Source organism: Sebastes fasciatus, chromosome 23 (assembly GCF_043250625.1).
Source record: "Sebastes fasciatus isolate fSebFas1 chromosome 23, fSebFas1.pri, whole genome shotgun sequence".
In the NCBI taxonomy this organism is placed as follows: Eukaryota; Metazoa; Chordata; class Actinopteri; order Perciformes; family Sebastidae; genus Sebastes; species Sebastes fasciatus.
In genome coordinates, this window is record NC_133817.1 from 14,761,970 (window position 1) to 14,779,110 (window position 17,141).

Genomic DNA, 17,141 nt, shown 5'->3' on the forward strand with positions numbered 1-17,141 from the left:
TCCAGAGCGTTCCAGAGCGTTCCAGAGCGTTCCAGAGCTTTGGAGCAGAGCGCTCCAGAGCGCTCCAGAGCGTTCCAGAGCGTTCCAGAGCGTTCCAGAGCGTTCCAGAGCGTTTCAGAGCTTTGGAGCAGAGCGTTCCAGAGCGTTCCAGAGTGTTCCAGAGCGTTCCAGAGCGTTCCAGAGCGTTCCAGAGCGTTCCAGAGCTTTGGAGCAGAGCGTTCCAGAGCGTTCCAAAGCGTGCCAGAGTTCCAGAGCTTTGGAGCTGCAACTGCAAAGGCCGTAGTGGACCCGGTGATGTCAGCACGCAGCAGTGGGAAGCAACGTTTCACACATAAGTTTAAACAGGACATCAATGTAAACTGTTCATTCTGTGATGTATACTCCCAGAAACTCTTCTTCATTTATTCTGGCACTGTGACCATATAGCAAAAAGGCTGTGGAAGGACTTGAGTAGATTCATTATTGATAATATAGCCTAAGTTAGCCTTTAGCTGATTACTAGCCAGGCTGTTCTCATACACCGCTTGTAGTTATATCTACAAAAATTATTGCACTGTAATTTGTATATATATCCCTCAAAATCAATTTGTCAATCAGTGTAATCCAAGTAATTGCAAGTATGGCCGCGTAGGGAGGAGGTATGAATGGATGGGTGGGTGTTGTCCCATGATAAACCTGAAGTTATTTGTCATGTAACTTCCGTACTTTAGTTACGACACTTCCGGTGTAATTTCAACCGAAACCAGGACCTTTTCCTAAACCTAACTAATTCGTTTTTGTCACAGAACTTCCGTACTTAAGTTAGGCTACTTCCGGTGCAACGTAACCCCTTCCGGTTTGGTGTAACTTAACCATAATCTTCTCCAAACCCTAATTAAGTGTTTTTGTTGCCTAAACCTAACCAAGTTGTCTCCTGTGAAGACGGAAGTTTATTTTGAAATACTGGAGAGGAAATTGATGCTGGACATCGTAGGATAACACATGAAAAATGAGGAATAAACATTTCATAAGATATCATACAAACCATTGTAGTTTACCAATTCAAATCTGAATCATGCAATCAGTCAGATCCGTATTTGGTTGTGTTTTCTGGATTTGCAGTGGGGGTTTTTCTGCGCCGTCAAATTGATGATGTTTTCTGCATTTGCTTGTTTTCTCAAGCTGCAGTCCATTAGGCTGGTCTGTCCACATCTCATAGCCTGATATTGCTCAAACAACTTCAAGAATTATTTGATAAAAGCAAGGGGATATAGATTCATTCGATGTGGTCTTTTACAAAATCTGGTAAAATTGGAATCTGGTGGTGTAGATGTGACTTCAACATGCGGGACGTCCTTGTTCTCCATGTGAATGTGTGATGTGATTAGTATCGCTTGTGGTGCTCTTCTTGTCACACAGCAGTCTTTGTGTGTTGGATGGCAGCAATTTTTTTTGGGATGTTGCCCTGCAGGGATAGAAAAGAATGGCATGGTGGAGAATGTAATAGCTTCCTCCTAATGCTGCTCACTTAGCAGCACAGTATGAAAATGATTTGATGAAACGTGGAGTTTTTTTTTTTTACAGGTTCTCTTTAGCACATTCATATTCACCAGTTTCTTTTGGTATGCAAACAAATCATAACATTTTGGGGGGAAAAAAACTATACTTTGCTCCTGCTATGTTGAGATAGCAGTATGAATTTTTGCAAATTGGATCAGGCAAAAGGAGGCTGCCTTTTAGTCTGTGCCTCGGTATCTCTTGACTTCACCAAGTCAACCAGACAGATAGCACGCAAGCAGAGCAAGGAAAGGAAATGGGTTTTAGGTTTGCAGAGATGATCCCTCCTGATAGAGACTGAAGTGATATCTCACTGAGAGAGTGCTCGGCTCTTCTGGTCGCTGTAGTTTGATGCTTTTCAGATTTGCGATTTTTTCATTCAGCTGTTGCATCGCAAATATGCAGGAATTTATACTCCTCATTGCTTTCTTTGTGTTTGTGGTTGACAGAATGCTGGAAACATTATGTCACTTTTGATAAAATCTTAATTGTTTTTTCATCATCAGTCTTTTTGAAATCCAAAGGGCCACTTTCAGCACGAGAAAATTACAGTTAATTGGTGTCAAACTGTCTAATGAAGCAAAGGACACTCTGCCCAATTCACCCAGAACAAGAGTGACATTAACAATAAGATGTGATTAATGCTATTTTTTACAAGAACAGAGAAAAAAACTGTAATGTATTTATATATATATATTGTTAAAAGTTTCGTAAAACTTGTTTAAAACAGCTCAGCGGAAATATAAATACCATATGACCTTGAGACAGTGAAGTATTAGGACCACTGCGGAGAGCCAGCGTGGGTGTAGCCAGGTCCATCCTTCCATATGGCTGCCTTACAAGCTGCATGAAGTGAAAAATGACTCGCGCGCCCGACCAGCGACACATGGCTGGAAGGAGACAAAAATGAGTTTTGCGGTGCAGATTGTAAAAATGGAAATGGTGCCAGGCTCTGCAGTGACTTTGGTGTTTGGGTGACATCTGCGAGGTCCAGCTTTTCTTATTATGGACCTTCTGCTGGAGGAGGTGCATCCCACCTTTAACACCAATTACCTCACAGGGGAGTCTGAGGCCTGAGAGGGGTCACATATCCTCGATCTGAAAACGACAAGGACGGGACAAAAAAGTGTGATACGAATAATCAAGTTTTTCACCTCAACTATACCATGCATCTGCAGATGAGAAAACTTTAAGAGCCCTTTACTACGTTTCTTGCCATGCTAGCAGATTTTTGAGGCTGTACTTTTGAGGCACAGCATTGCCTTGAGCTAAATGCTAATGTCAGCCTGCTTACATGCTCACCATGACAATGCTATCTTGCTTCTTTTTAGCAAGTATAATGTGGTCGTGTCTACTCCACAATTTGCAAAACACTGACCTTGAATGGTGAATTTTATGCATTGACCTTGAATGGTTAAGGTCAGGCATTGACCTTGAGTGGTTAAGGTTACGCTGTAAATTATTTGTGTTGTTTTCACAGTAATATTACAGTATTCTCCACCATTTCTCCACCGTATGTCCATTATTGCTAACGGCTAATGGCCCATTAAAGTTACTGGCTTTATTTGAAACAGATCTGCATATACTGTTGTATTGTTGTAACATTGTTTTGTATTATTATTATTATTATTATTACTGTATTGTTCAAAAAAGTTAGTTGTCCTCTTTTATTTCTTATTTTACATCAGCTAAATAACAGTATTTTTTTGTAATAATTACAGTAGTAAATGCACGGCAGGTTATACAGTAGCACTGTAAAATAAATTACAGTAACATTTCATTATACAGTATGGCAAAAAATAACAGTTTAATACTGTACTTCAGCATGGTAAAAAAAAAAAAAACAGCAGTATGCTAAAAAAACTACTGTAGTTTTACGGTAATTTTACCGTGATATGAAATACAGCAACTAGCCTACTGGATAATTGTTGCCAGTAAATTACTGTTTATTTAACAATAAACATCTTACAGTGTAGACGTTGACCTTGAATCGTTAAGGTTAGGATAGGTCATCGGGCAGCGAGACGTTTGAAGGTTTTTGCAAGTTTTTGCAATTTATGGGTTACCTTCTAGACACGACCGTATATTGTTTATCATGTGCACCATCTTAGTTTAGTGTTTATTAGTACTAAAGAACAAAGTGCAGCTGAGGCTGAATGATTTTAATTTTGCAGGTATTAGCAAAGCATTGGACAAATTAAAATGTTGACGTGATGGTGGCGCTAGAGCAAAAGTCAGCAGATCACCAACATTATATACAGATATTTCACTAAAAGCCCAAGATGTCAACCTCCTGGTGGTGCTATAGGAAAGTCAGAGAATCACCAAAGTTTTTACAATTTATCCTCCGGGCACAAAGAATGTCCATCCAACATTTGTTGAGATATTTTAGTCTAGACCAAAGCAGTGGACCAACGAACACAGCGACGTTGTCATCCCTAGAGAAACGCCGTTAACATGGCTCAAAAAGCAGACAAACCTTAGGTAAAAATGTTTAATTACATCACATTTAAAAGCTGTACAACCTTAGACAGATCACTGATATTCAAAGTCCTCACTCTTGAAAAAGAGAAGTTTGAAAGTCGGCTGGATGTTAAAGTTTTGCCCCGTCTTCGGATCCTCCTCCGGAACTTTTAATTTCCAAACTGTGTTATATCAATATAGGCTTACTCCCCAGAGTCCTGTTGTGTCTCGGGTTTGTTGTTAAGTTGAAAGTAGACCAGCTGTATTCCCTCTCATTATTTAGAGGTGTTTGATGCAGAGTCTAACACAGACACACACTGAGTGCGCTGTTGTGAACCCAAAGCAACATTCGGAGAAACAGAAAGATGTCTTGGGAAACAGAGAGTGTCTGAAACAAACAAGGACTCCTGCCTTTGTTTTCGAATGGCCATGGCACTCAGCACCTACATACGAATTTGAAAAGGTTTCCATTTGAAGTGATAGCTCTCGTTCATTCTATCACCTCAGCATTTAAAGTGATTTCTCGCTTTTCCCCGATCTTCAGACTCCGCAATAAAAGTAAACTACCCTATTCTTTAGCTCTTTTTTGGGGGCAGCGCTCCTCATTAATATTGATAAATGGCTTGTTGCATGAACCCGACTTGACTCAGAATACGAGAGATTTTATGCCCTAAAATGACTCATTGGTTATGGATATTTTATGTGTCATCACTATCCCTTTGGCATGAAAAGTTTAAGAAAAAAAAACACAATTGGAAAGGAAAGATTTATCAAAATGAGGCTGTCACTGCCATACTTCGTCATGAATGATGCCAAAGAAATCAAGCAAGTTCACGTAGTTAAAAAACTGATGGAGAGGGGGAAAGTTAAAACCTGATGGAAAGGGGGAAAGAATTTAATGTTTTTCCAAGGACTTTTGAGCATTAATGACATTAAGAGAGATGTGATAAGAGCAGACGACACGATAAAGCAATTAATGTCAGGTAGAGATTAATTACTTGAAACGCTACACTTCATTAGTGACACTCGGCAGCGGTGCCAGTCGAGACGAGCAAGTCAGCGAGTCATTGACACCATGAGCATCTGGTAAGAACAGCACTTTAAATGATTCAGCCAAGTGGCAACGAGGGTTGTTTACTATTTACGCAGCACGCAGCTGTCTTATAACGTTTAAATATGTTTTTAATTCCAATATGAATTGAAGGTCATCTTTTGATTTGAACAAGACTAAGAGTCAAGCGGCTCTGTGAGGCTATAGTTGGGCATAGCAGTGCTAAATACAAATATCAGCATGGTATTATACCAACACATTCTCACTCCCAACTTGTAAAATACTGATGCTTGGTCCATGGCCCTACGCTTCAAACTAGCAGTTTTGGACGTGTTGTTTTCCGCTCATTACATGCACAGTGTCTTTCAAAATAAATGTCCATATTCACAGGAAATGCACAGTTTATGCTCATTACATGCATACAGTGTCTTTTCAAAATAAACTTCCAATGTAGGTTTACTTAGTTTTTAGGTTAGCTTGGTTAGGTTTAGACAACAAAAGGCTTAGGAAAAGGTTGTGGTTTGGGTTAAAATGAGTTTGTTACGTAAAATAAGTAGACTTGTTGCTTAACTTACATACGTTAGCTAAGTACGTAAGTTACGCAACAAAACTAAGGTAAAATATGTCACCATTGACTTGGTTTAACACGGGACACAAACAGCGAACTCCTGGATGAAAGTCCATGTTTGTTTGACCCAACCAACCTCCGCGACCTCCTCCCTAAGCAGACTTTGTCGCTCTTTATACAACGTCAGTTGCTCTGACCATCTAATGATGACGTAAATGACGTTAAAGGGTGCCTCATGTGTTGGTATCAGATGCAAAGTGCTACTGACCAAGTGTTGTATTTGATGAGTTGGGAGTGAGAACGGGTTGATTATGCTAAATGTGAATGCTAACATGTTGATTATTATTGATTCAGCAGGTATAATGTTAACTATGTTCACCATTAGTTTAACGTGTTGGAATGCTAACATTTGCCAATTAGTACTAAACATAAAGTACAGCTGAGGCTGATGGGAATATCATTAGCTGTGCAAATATTGGTCATCAACCAATGATGATAGGAAAGTGACTGAGGGGGATATGAATGTCAAATGTCAAAGAATCCATCCAGTAGTTGGATTTTTTTCCTCTGGGGGCCATGAATGTCTGTACCAAAATCTGTGGCAATCCATCAAGTACATGTTGAGATATTTCACTTGATGCGTGAAAGCTTTGACCTCCTGGTGGAGCTAGGTGCAAAGTCAAAGTTACTAGAATTCATCTTGAGGGGAACATGAATGTTTGTACCAAATGTTATGGCAATCCATCCAACTGCTGTTGAGACATTTCACTCTGAATCCAAAATGTTTACCTTCTAGTGGTTCTAGATGGATGAAACTTGGATCATCAAAGGTACATACACTTGTCTGGGAACCATTAATGTCGGTGCCAACATTTGTGTCGGTCCATCAAGAGGAGTGAACATTTGTACTTGCTAGTGGCGTTTAACGACAAGTCAGAGATCACCAAAATGTTCACAATTGATCATGAGGGGAATGTGAATATCTGCACCAAATTTCATGGCAATTCATCATCAATAGTCGTCGAGCCATTTGACTCAAAACCACAAACCTGGTGGCGCTGGAGGAAAATTCACAGAATAGTTATTAATAGCACCATGAATAGCTGTACAACACTTGCATCAAGATTTCAATTCAAATATTTAATCCAATAAGAGTAAGAGAAGCCCACGCTGAATGTTTAAAAGACTGCACACTCATTTCATGAAGTCCCTTGCTGAGGTGAGTCCAGGTAAAAGTCATTACTCTTCATTGATTTTTTCCTAGTATCTCTACAGCGAGGAGGAGATGGAGATAAAAGAGAAGCAGTAACAGAAGCAGTTTAGGCTTTGATACAAGAGATGTGGGTTATGAAAAATGGGCTGCACCTAAAGATTTTCCTAATATATTGTACATTCAGTTTAGTCAACATAGCTGTTTGTGCAAACCCTCTACCTACATGGTTGCTCTTTTCCAAAATCTTCCATGCTGGTTAATTCCAACATCACTATTAATAATTTATTGAGACAGGCTGTTCACACAGTTGCTGCAGGGAGACCTGAGGCGACGCAGGATCAGCCGAGCAAGTTTCTCTCTCTCTGTTTTGATTCCAGTGTCAAATGGCAACTCCAAGATTTTCCCCAGAAATTACCGGTAGTAGCCATCATGTCCATAACAGACAGACTTTGGGAACACTAATAAAAAGCAATTAAAACCCAAAATAGAATAAATAAAAGCTGTATTCTTTGTTAAATTGAATATAAGACTCCGTCTTTTGGAAGCGTCCACCTGATTAAAGCGAGGCGAATCTTTAATAGCTGCATCTTGTTGACCCCTGGCCAGCTTTGGTGTCCAAAACCAATACCCATCACCCCCCTCTCCCTCCCTATTGGCTCAGAGGAGATCAATAATGAGAAGGGAGCGAGGCCACAGGCACCTATTGTAGATTAACTTAAACCATTAGAGGTGACGGGTGGAAAAGTGTGGATGGTGCAGTGCTGGGATTAAGATGCACGTTGGCAGGGCATTGAGCTTTTCCCGTGATGAGAAATGAGGAGATAAAGTGTTCTTGAGGGTCTTGATTGAGAATTCAACACTTCCTTAAATTGGGCGAGTAACAAGACACGTCATGTTTAAGATGAATGAATTGTGTGTGGTGAAGTAGCACACTGTTTAACACCCTAAAATATCACAGAATCATTGGGCTTTTACCACCTTTACGAAGAAGTCCTTGACTGCCAAGCAAATTCAAACAGTCCATTAAAAGGTGTGAATACTTCATGTTGCAACTGAGAAAATCCAAAATCTTTCATTCCCATATCGACTCACTTTCCTGTGTGATTTTGTAGATTCACTCTAGCATAGTTCGCCGAACAAAGACAGACCAAAGCCTGTCACAGGTGGGCGGGGTGAGGCCTGACCTGCTGTGAACCACCGCCGAAGCTGATGAAACCGCCCTGAAACAGCTTTTAGAGAAAGACACACAAACACGGAAAATACTCAAAGACTTTCTCACTCTGGTCCACTTAATGTGTCACCTCTTACAACTCAAAGTGTTTCACTTCAGTCGAGTTTAAAAAAACATTTTAGAAAACTCAACGTGGAGTTAATTCAAAGCAACACTAATCAATGTTTTGGTTGTTCACGATGGATCAAATGGCTATTTATAATGTGAAACAACCATAGACTGAAGACGTGGTCACCGTGGCGTCACCCATTGGTTTGTGGACTACCGTTTTGAAGCCTTGAGTTCGACTTTTTGGCCATCGTTTTTGCCTTCTTGGTTATCCTATCTTGGTTTATTATTATCTTGGTTATTTGCAAACAGAAATGACACGAGAGGGTGGAGCTAAGTACAACCAAATGCTGAATAAGATGTTTTTAGGTGACCAAAATGTTACAATTAACTTTCATGAACTGAAAACACACTGTGAAAGCGTTAAAGTTGTAAGATGAAAACACAGACAACTCCCAGACCGGACAACACCGTGGTAGCGACCTGTCAATCACAAGGTAGCCAAGCCCTAAAGCATACCCTGCTTTATGGTCTATTTGACTCTAAATGGAACCATAATTTACTAAATGAACATCATGCTGTATTGAAGAAGACTTGAAACTAGTGATTGACGCCATAAACTCATGTTTATAATGTTTACTGAGGTAATAAATCAAGTGAGAAGTAGGCTCATTTTCTCATAGACTTCTATACAATCAGACTTCTTTTTGCAACCAGAGGAGTCGCCCCCTGCTGGCTATTAGAAAGAATACAAGTTTAAGGCTCTTCCACATTGGCTTCACTTTTCAGGAACAGGAAGTTGACGCCTCCGTATTTCTACATGTGTTTTAGCGTCTTTCACCTCATTGCTTTGGTTTTACAGCCTTTAACTTTACTGTTTTGGTTCACTCTCACTGCTCCTCATGAATCTCTGCTGTTTTTAGCCTAAAATCTTTCAACGTATCCTCACACAACGATTCGTATGCTATCTTAAGAAAAAGTTCTTCCTCATTTTTCGCACGTTCTCCTACGAATGTCCAGCAACACATTTGAATTTCCGCTTGATACATGCGTACTGTTAAAATAAATTTCCGTCTTCACAGAAAACGGCTTTGTTAGGTTTAGGCAACAAAACTACTTAGTTAGATTTAGGTAAAGATCGTGGTTTTGATTCAAATAACTTAAAGTAACTTAAGTACGGAAGTTACATTATGTGACAAATAAATCAACGTTTGGGTTAAAATTAGTATTGAAGTGGTGCAATTCAAGTACAGTACTTACTGTACATGACAAATAAATCAACGTTGACATCTGGTTTCACGGGGGATACGAACACCGGTCTCATGGATGACAATCCGGTGTTTTTGTCGCTCTTCATGCTTCCTGGTTCAGGATTACGTGGATTACAAATTGATGTCGTGGGATATATAAAAATTACAGTGCATTGCTTTTCGAAGGTATAGCTACGAACGGTGTATGAGAACAACCTGCAACTTCTCACTTCTTATTTACAGCTTGCTCGACTGCTTCCAAGTGGCCTAAGAAACTGTTGAAGAAAAATCTCACTAATATTGTCGTCAGCTATTATTAGTGTCATCTTTCATTCTGTGGGCTCAGTCTGCTGTCTTTTCTCAATGCATATACTCAATGTATGCCCACTGCCTAACACAGATTAATTGATACAGAAATACAAAAAAAAAATGAATTGAGTCTGGCTCATTAGGCAACTTGTAGTTTCAGCTCAAGTGAGGCGAAGTCGACCCTCAACCTTTTAGTTGGGTCAAATGGATTAGCAATGAATAACAAATGTGTGTCTTCATCACTTTGTTTCCAGTCATTTCCATCTGCTGCTTGTGAACGTTTTATTGAGGTTGAAAAGAGATTCACCTCTCGCTCCGAATCCAATTAACACCTTTTGACTGAGGGGAGCATATAATGTGTGCGTATGTGTGTATGTGTGTGTGTGTTGCTTTCAGTTTAAACCCTTGAATCCACCCGTTTTTAAAGCTCCTTTTCTGTGTCATTACCTCCAAATATAGACTAACATTTAGAAAAGAAACAGGATTTGCCTCAAGCTGCTTATTTGTCGCATCACCACAGAAACCTGTAAACACATACAGTAGCTAGTTAGTGCGGCAAAAAGCTCAGAGGTCACAGAAATCGGGCTTATTAAAGGACGGTCGCCCCAAACCAACAGGGAAATATGAAAGTGGAGAAGTGAATTAATAAATTTCTCCCTTTGTCTTCTTTAAAACATTGTGTTTGAAGTAGTTATTCCTGTGCCAGGAGGTGTAGGAAACCAAAAACATTACACTGCAGGTCTTCTCTTCAAACAAAAAAAAAATGGAAAAAGGCTATTTTATTTGGTTCTTACTCATAAAAAGGCCATAAACCTCAGCTTAATATGAAAGACTGTAACAGGGGTTTTAACCCTCAACAAAAAAGATTTAAAAAAGAAAAAAGGCAAAAACAAAGACAGCAGAAATAAGGAGAAAATGTGCAACAATGTGCAAATAAATTATATAAATGAAGTGAATTTCCTTCATTTCGATGTGTCATGGTGACAGCTATCTCTTACCGATCCAATCACCTGACGATCCACCTGGCTGCACACCTGCTCCTCATTCTTTCATTAGCCTAAAGGTTATATATATACCTCCACAGTCCCACTTCCTGTTTCCAGAACATCCATGCTGCTCACCTGTTGAGCACTCCAGTCATGTCTACCTGACATTAGCTACCTTAGCTGCCTCCAAGTTGAAAACTACTGGCCTGTTAAAGTGCCTTAAATTCAACCTGCTCTGCTTGAGTTTCTGCAGCACCTGAACTGTGACAGGATATTGATAATGGGGGGAATTTATTTGCAGTTTAAATTTGGCAGGAGCGCGTACAAAAAAAAGGAATCTTACATTTGTGCCTTTGTGAATTTGGCTCAGCATCACTTGGACTAAATCTAACTCTGGCACACCTATCTCGCTGAAAGACATTTTGACAAGATGCGTGACAACATTAGCTGCTGCACGAACAAACTGAGCCCGGAGCTCCCAGTCACCAGGGCAACCTGTCTAATCACCAAGCCCACCCTCTGTTACTGTCAAATATATTCCAATAACGTCAGCCCACCCCCCCAGTCGCTGCAGCAATAAATACACTGCTCGTGCTCTATGTTGAAGATTAATGACATCAATCACACTTCCTCATCAAGCCCCGCACACACGTACACGCTGCAAACGTTGTAATCTGCCTCAGTGTTTTCCTCTTCGCACACTAAACTCTCATTTTTCTTTTCCTTTGGGTTATTCCATGAGTGAAATGAACTGGCGCTGCTTACAGCCACAGCGGTAATTATTTATTGTCAGGCTCCACTTCCATCTCACGACTCGTGGAAATTATGGTTTCTTGTCTCTTCCAAGACAGGAGAGTCACAGTTTTTAAACATGGAGGGATGGAGGGAGGGAGTTTTCGTTAAGTTTAGTTGAGTCAATTATATTCATATAGTTTACGCCGAATTCACACCAGAGCAGCAGTGAAGGCCTGCGGCGAGCTGCCATGCAATGGATATGAAAAGCAGTTTTGTCGTTAAAAATCGAGATAATTACACCTGCAAGTCAGAGAATGAAAATGAGAATCTTAAAGCTGAAAACAAATAATGAATTCCCATAGCTCAACACACTTTTCAGCCAACCTTTTCAATATTATAGCAGTAGATGTACTGTATTCCTCTGATTGTGGACTGCCACCAAGTGGCGCTGACAATGAAGCACAATGCGTTGTATCCCATAATGACTGACTGTCTTGGTTTGAGTTTTGGCACATTAAGCCACACTTGAATGTGTTTGTCATCTCAACAAGTTTCACCAAAGACTCTGTTGTCGTGACCTTTTTTAGCATTTCACAGTCACCGTGTGGTGTTGACACTCTGGATAGCACATCTGGAGCATTTATCGTATGTGAAGGACGCTCTCATCGGTGCCTATTTATAGACACTGAATGTGTCGGTTGCTTTACATTATCAGCTTGCTAAGCCAAGAGTGCAAGAGGTCATATATCAGCTTTTCATAACTAAACACACACACACACATTGGAGGTTACTGATGGAACAAACAGAGAAAGGATGTGCGTTTTCACCGTCCAGATTTCACACAACCGTCAGACATTGTTAGTGAATTTTGGTATATGTGAGAGATGAGTATCAGCTGTCCCTAACTAGCCCATAAAAAGCATGTATTACACCAACTGACACTATTATTGGTGTTGCTGTCATACTTCAAATAACAGTGGCTGGGCGACAACAGCTAGTTGAAGCACATGCATGCGTGCAATGTGCAGGACAACAATGCCAGTGGGTTTTGGTTTCCAAGGCAAGGAGTTATGGAGGACAGCGTCACGGCTAAAAATACTCGGCCCAGGTGTTCCAGAGTCTAAGACTGAAGTCACGTCTCCTGTGGTTTATTTCTATCATCAAACTACTCTAAAAATATCAAAAAGAACTGAAGAAGTTTTTTCATTATTTCTGAAATGATTAAAGTCTGAAAAATTAGCTGTTTTGTCAGTTATTATCAGATTGCAAACTTTGTTTGTTCAAAATGTGTTACAATCTGGTAAAAGAAACTGTCTTTATTAATATTTATGACTTGCAATTGTCATTGAAATTGTCTTTAAATTAGGGCCGTCAAAATTAACGCGAGCTTGTAATGAAGGAGGCTGAACTTACGCTAAATTTTGGTGAGGAAAATCTGGCATGGCCATTTTCAAAAGGGGTCCCGTGACCCCTGACCTCAAGATATGTGAATGAAAATGGGTTCTATGGGTACCCACGAGTCTCCCCTTTACAGACATGCCCACTTTATGATAATCACATGCAGTTTGAGGCAAGTCACAGTCAAGTCAGCACACTGACAGCTGTTGGATAATCATACAATTAATCAATTGACAGCCCTACATTAAATGTGTTTTTGCAAGATCTATTTAAACATGATGAGGTTGAATTTAACTAGGTAACACCTGTCGCGCCCCTCCTCCTCCCTTGACGTATTTTTTGAATCCATCATGAGTTAAGATGCTTAACGTGCCGCGCATAAACCGACAGGTGCCAGCAAAATGAAACGTGATAAAGTCAAGTACGGATATGGAACATCAAAGACTGAAGCTTTATTCCACTTTAATTGTCTAAAGATGTCATAACAAAGCAAAAATAATGTTCTTTGGTGATAAAAAAAAAAACAATGGGTGTCTACTCATTCAATACTTTTCTTTAAGTGCTTTGAGTCATTGCACAGAAAATAGCCGCCTAGAAAAATGGAGGAGAGGTTATACATGCTTATGACCTTTTATGTTTTTAAGTCACTTAGCCTCCGGGAAAACTATTCCATATTTCCGTCAAGACAACTTCCTTTTCCCCGCTCTTAGTCGACCAGCTTCATCGTCCTCACAGAGCGTCTCACTTATCTCCGCCGCCTGTGTCGAACATCTTCTTGCGGCCCTCCATGCCTGACATGGCCTCCACGTTCTTACGCCAGTCACTCACTTCATTAGTGAGCACCTGGGGTTGAACAGAAATGGAAAAAGACAAAGTTGTTATTTTGTTATCTCCATAACAACCAAATTTCAGGCATCAGGCTTAGTGTGTGGGACTCTGGAGACCAGCACCTTGTCCTGTTTGACGTCCTCCTTCTTCACGGACTTGAGGTTGGCCCTGAGGTCCATGGATCCCTTGTGTTTGGAGCCCAGCAGAGCTCTCATCATCTCATCTGCCGACACCCTCACCTTCCTCAGGGCAGGCTTTTTGAACTTGCCTCCAAGGTCCTGTATCTTCAGCTTCAGCTCATGGATCTAAAAAAATACGACAGAAATATATGAAAGCCTCTTTTTAAAAGGTATAAAGACTGAATCATTGAATAAGGAGAGTGTTCGGAGACTCACATCTTTGTTGTGTTTGCCCACTTTGGATTCGCAGTCGTATCTCTCCTCGTCCGTAACATCAATTTTTGAATGAAGCTCCTTGCACATTTTCTGAGGGGGAAAAGGCGGGTTTTAAACATATTTCTCAATCATGCTCATACATTTTCTGCAGTAGAAAAAGATGTTCTTTTTTTGTGGTTTATGAGCCGTACTTGTAGGTCATCCAGTGATAATCCAGACAGCTGCAAAGCAGGCAACTTCTCTCCAAGATAGCGGCCCTTCTCCTCCTCCTTCTGTTGCCTCTCGTTCTCCAAATCCTCGCAGGCTCTCGAGAGGAGAAGAATCTGGTCGGACAAAACAGATGCAATCAAAACGTGGTGTATATTATATAGTAGTGGTTACTGGTCTTTGCCAGGTGGTGTACGTCAAACAAAATAGGTATATCACCTTGAGGGAGAGCTTGCGAGAAGCTGTGATCTTCGACTTCGGCTGTGGAAAAAGATATTTGTCAATATTATTTCAAAATTGACTATTATATTTAAATGATTCTTCAGTTTTCTAAGGAGACATATATACCGAGGATGGACAAAATTACAAGTACACCTTATACAGGCTCTTCTCATACACTGTTCGTAGCTATACCTACAAAAAGTTGTTGTTGTACGAACTCTCAGATGTATGTCGCTTTGGACAAAAGCGTCTGCTAAATGAAATTGTAGAATTGTAGAAAAGTGATGCAATGTAATTTGTATAAATACCACAAAATCAATTCCTATGTAATACACATAATTGTGAACCAGGAAGTATATAGAACGCCACGTAGGGAGGAGGTCTGGATGGACAGGTGTTTGTACCCTGTGTGAAATAGATATATTATAAATTTGTGACTTCCGTACTTAAGTTATGCCACTTCCGAAGTTATTTAAACCCAAACCATGATCTTTTCCTCAACCTAACTAAGTAGTTTTGTTGCCTAAATATAACCAAGTTGTTTCTTGTGAATGTAGCGGAGTTAATGATTACACTTGCCATTACTAACTCTGTCTTAATATGTTTATATGTATGTACACTGAATGAATGTATTATATGTCATCTGTTTCAATATTGTGTTATTTACTTTATTATTTAATTATTATTCATTTTATATATTATTTACTCTGATATCTGATTATAATGGAGGTTGCCATGGAGACCGTTGTGTGTACGTAGCATTAGCGCCCTCTACTGCGCCCCTGCAGACTTGACAGGTGCACCCCGCATCTGGTCAACAGTCTGCATGTGCCGTCTCCATGGTAGGTTGACTTTGAATTAGCTCCGTAAATATAAAGAGCATAAGCCTTGTTTTTATGGGTAAAATTGTGTTTCTGTAAATTGTATGTCGAGCTAAGCTTACAAAGTACTAGAGAAAATGCTGAATGTTGATATTAGTTGCCTCTTTGATTGTACTTTGTTGAACACGCCACGTTGTCGGTGACTTTGCTAGCTTAGTTAAAGCTAGCTGGCTAATCAACAGCAACTTCAACTGATATCATTTTGTTTTAGCATCTTTGAGAAGCTTTGCCGCTGTGAGACTGACTGGGAGATCTAACATCATCTCTGTATTATCAGAATAAATGGCGAGTTGGAGCCAAACGTGACGGTGTGTGGACATCATTAATAACACAACGCAAAGAGAGAGTACACAACTGCTACATGAAGATGGAAGTTCATTCTGAAAAGACTGTATGCATGTAACAAGCGGAAATTGACACTATTGTTGCTGAACATTTGTAGGAAATTTGTAGGAATAACTTTTTGTAAAATATCATATGAGGATACATTGCACTTAAATATCATAAACTGCATGCAAATTTTCGTTTTTGAGGACTTTTATTTTGGAATCCCTCTGAGATGTTCCTGCTTAGCTCAGCAGCAGTTCTGACACTTGACTAAACTGTTCCATATACAGTAGAAATATGCATATGGAAAGACCGGTGAGTGTCCAACTCGCCGCAGCAAAAGATAATGTGTTATTATTAGGATGAAGTCAAGGGGAAAGCTCTCAGTGATGCTGATAACAACTCCTGCCAGATAACCACTGCCAGATCTTTGCCGCGTTGTGAATCTGGACAATGTGTCCCCTCTCCATGAATGGAGGATTAACACTGTGGGATATTGCTGGCTCACCTTAACCCCTTTGGGATTCATCGCTCCGGGTCAGTCGGGCTCCTGAAACCCAGAGCAAGGGACAAATAAGGGCGATGATGCTACAGGCAAGAGTTTGATCTATTTAAATAGTGAACACAGCTATATAATTACACAAATATGAACCATGACAGTAGCATTCAGGAATAGAGGATTAATTTTCTTACCTCACGTTGACTATAATCACAAAAACAAACAGCACATGAGAGAAACAGAAGTGTGTATTAGTGCAGTTTAGGGGTAATGTGTCGCCCAAGGCGCCACATAGCAAACAGTCCTCAACATCCCTTGACAAGAGGATTTAAGCACAGACAAGGCAAGAACTACTCCCTCCTATATCCACAGCATCTCAGTGGGTTGTTTTTTTTCAGTATCACACCTCAACAGATTTGTTAAAAAGCTCTTGATCTGACAAAACAGACAGAACAGTGACAGCTGTTGTCACAAGTAGACGATTTGGCAAATCAAATATTCTCATTAGGGCTGACACATTTCACAAAGATCGAGTAATTTAATAAAACACTTGACAAATAAAGGCTTTAAAGGTGTTAAAACACTGTCTATAATAACAGCTCTACTGGAAATACTCCTTCAGACTTTCATTTACGTGAACCAGAACCAAAAAAAACAACAAATAATTTTACAGAACATTATTATAAACTGAATAATGTGAAGAATTTACTGAAAGCTTTAAACACACAATGAAGAAGTGGTTGTTTTACCTGTGAATGGATGTCTATAAAGACGTAGAGAGTCAAACAGTGGGTGCCGGACACAATGGGCAGCTTTTTATGTGAGCCTTGTGGACAGCAGATATAACGTCTCTTCCCAAGAATGTGCTGGCAGCGTAACAAGCATGAATACCACCTCCCCTGATGCTACGACAACACCAGGGGAGGGTAAGAATAAATCATGAGCATTACCTTAATGGTATTGTCTACGTATTGCCTCCTGTTGATTGAAATAA

The 17,141-nt window shown here is 40.1% G+C and overlaps 1 protein-coding gene across 2 annotated transcripts; it reads right to left on the reverse strand.

The window, feature by feature from the left end:
- Window positions 1-13,233: 13,233 nt before the first annotated feature.
- On the reverse strand, window positions 13,234-16,932 carry LOC141762051 (troponin I, slow skeletal muscle-like). Of its 2 annotated transcripts, none has more exons than XM_074625872.1 (7): window positions 16,897-16,932; window positions 16,157-16,198; window positions 14,438-14,479; window positions 14,203-14,334; window positions 14,012-14,101; window positions 13,739-13,921; window positions 13,234-13,631 (listed from the first exon to the last, which is right to left on the reverse strand). In XM_074625872.1, the coding sequence occupies exons 2-7, from the start codon at window positions 16,175-16,177 to the stop codon at window positions 13,530-13,532; spliced, it is 570 nt and encodes a 189-aa protein (XP_074481973.1). In that variant the 5' UTR covers window positions 16,178-16,198; window positions 16,897-16,932; the 3' UTR covers window positions 13,234-13,529. The 2 variants fall into 2 exon arrangements, with proteins under 2 accessions (XP_074481973.1, XP_074481972.1); XM_074625871.1 differs by lacking the exon at window positions 16,897-16,932 and adding an exon at window positions 16,342-16,373.
- Between the last annotated feature and the right edge of the window lie 209 nt (window positions 16,933-17,141).

What these genes read in the sequence shown, in the direction of transcription:
- LOC141762051 (XM_074625872.1), bottom strand. Translation starts at nt 16,177, where the DNA reads ATGAATCCCAAAGGGGTTAAG. An exon ending in TATCACTGGATGACCTACAA is followed by an intron (nt 14,102 to 14,202) that starts GTACGGCTCATA and finishes TTTCCCCCTCAG; the next exon opens with AAAATGTGCAAGGAGCTTCA. An exon ending in TGGGCAAACACAACAAAGAT is followed by an intron (nt 13,922 to 14,011) that starts GTGAGTCTCCGA and finishes GTATTTTTTTAG; the next exon opens with ATCCATGAGCTGAAGCTGAA.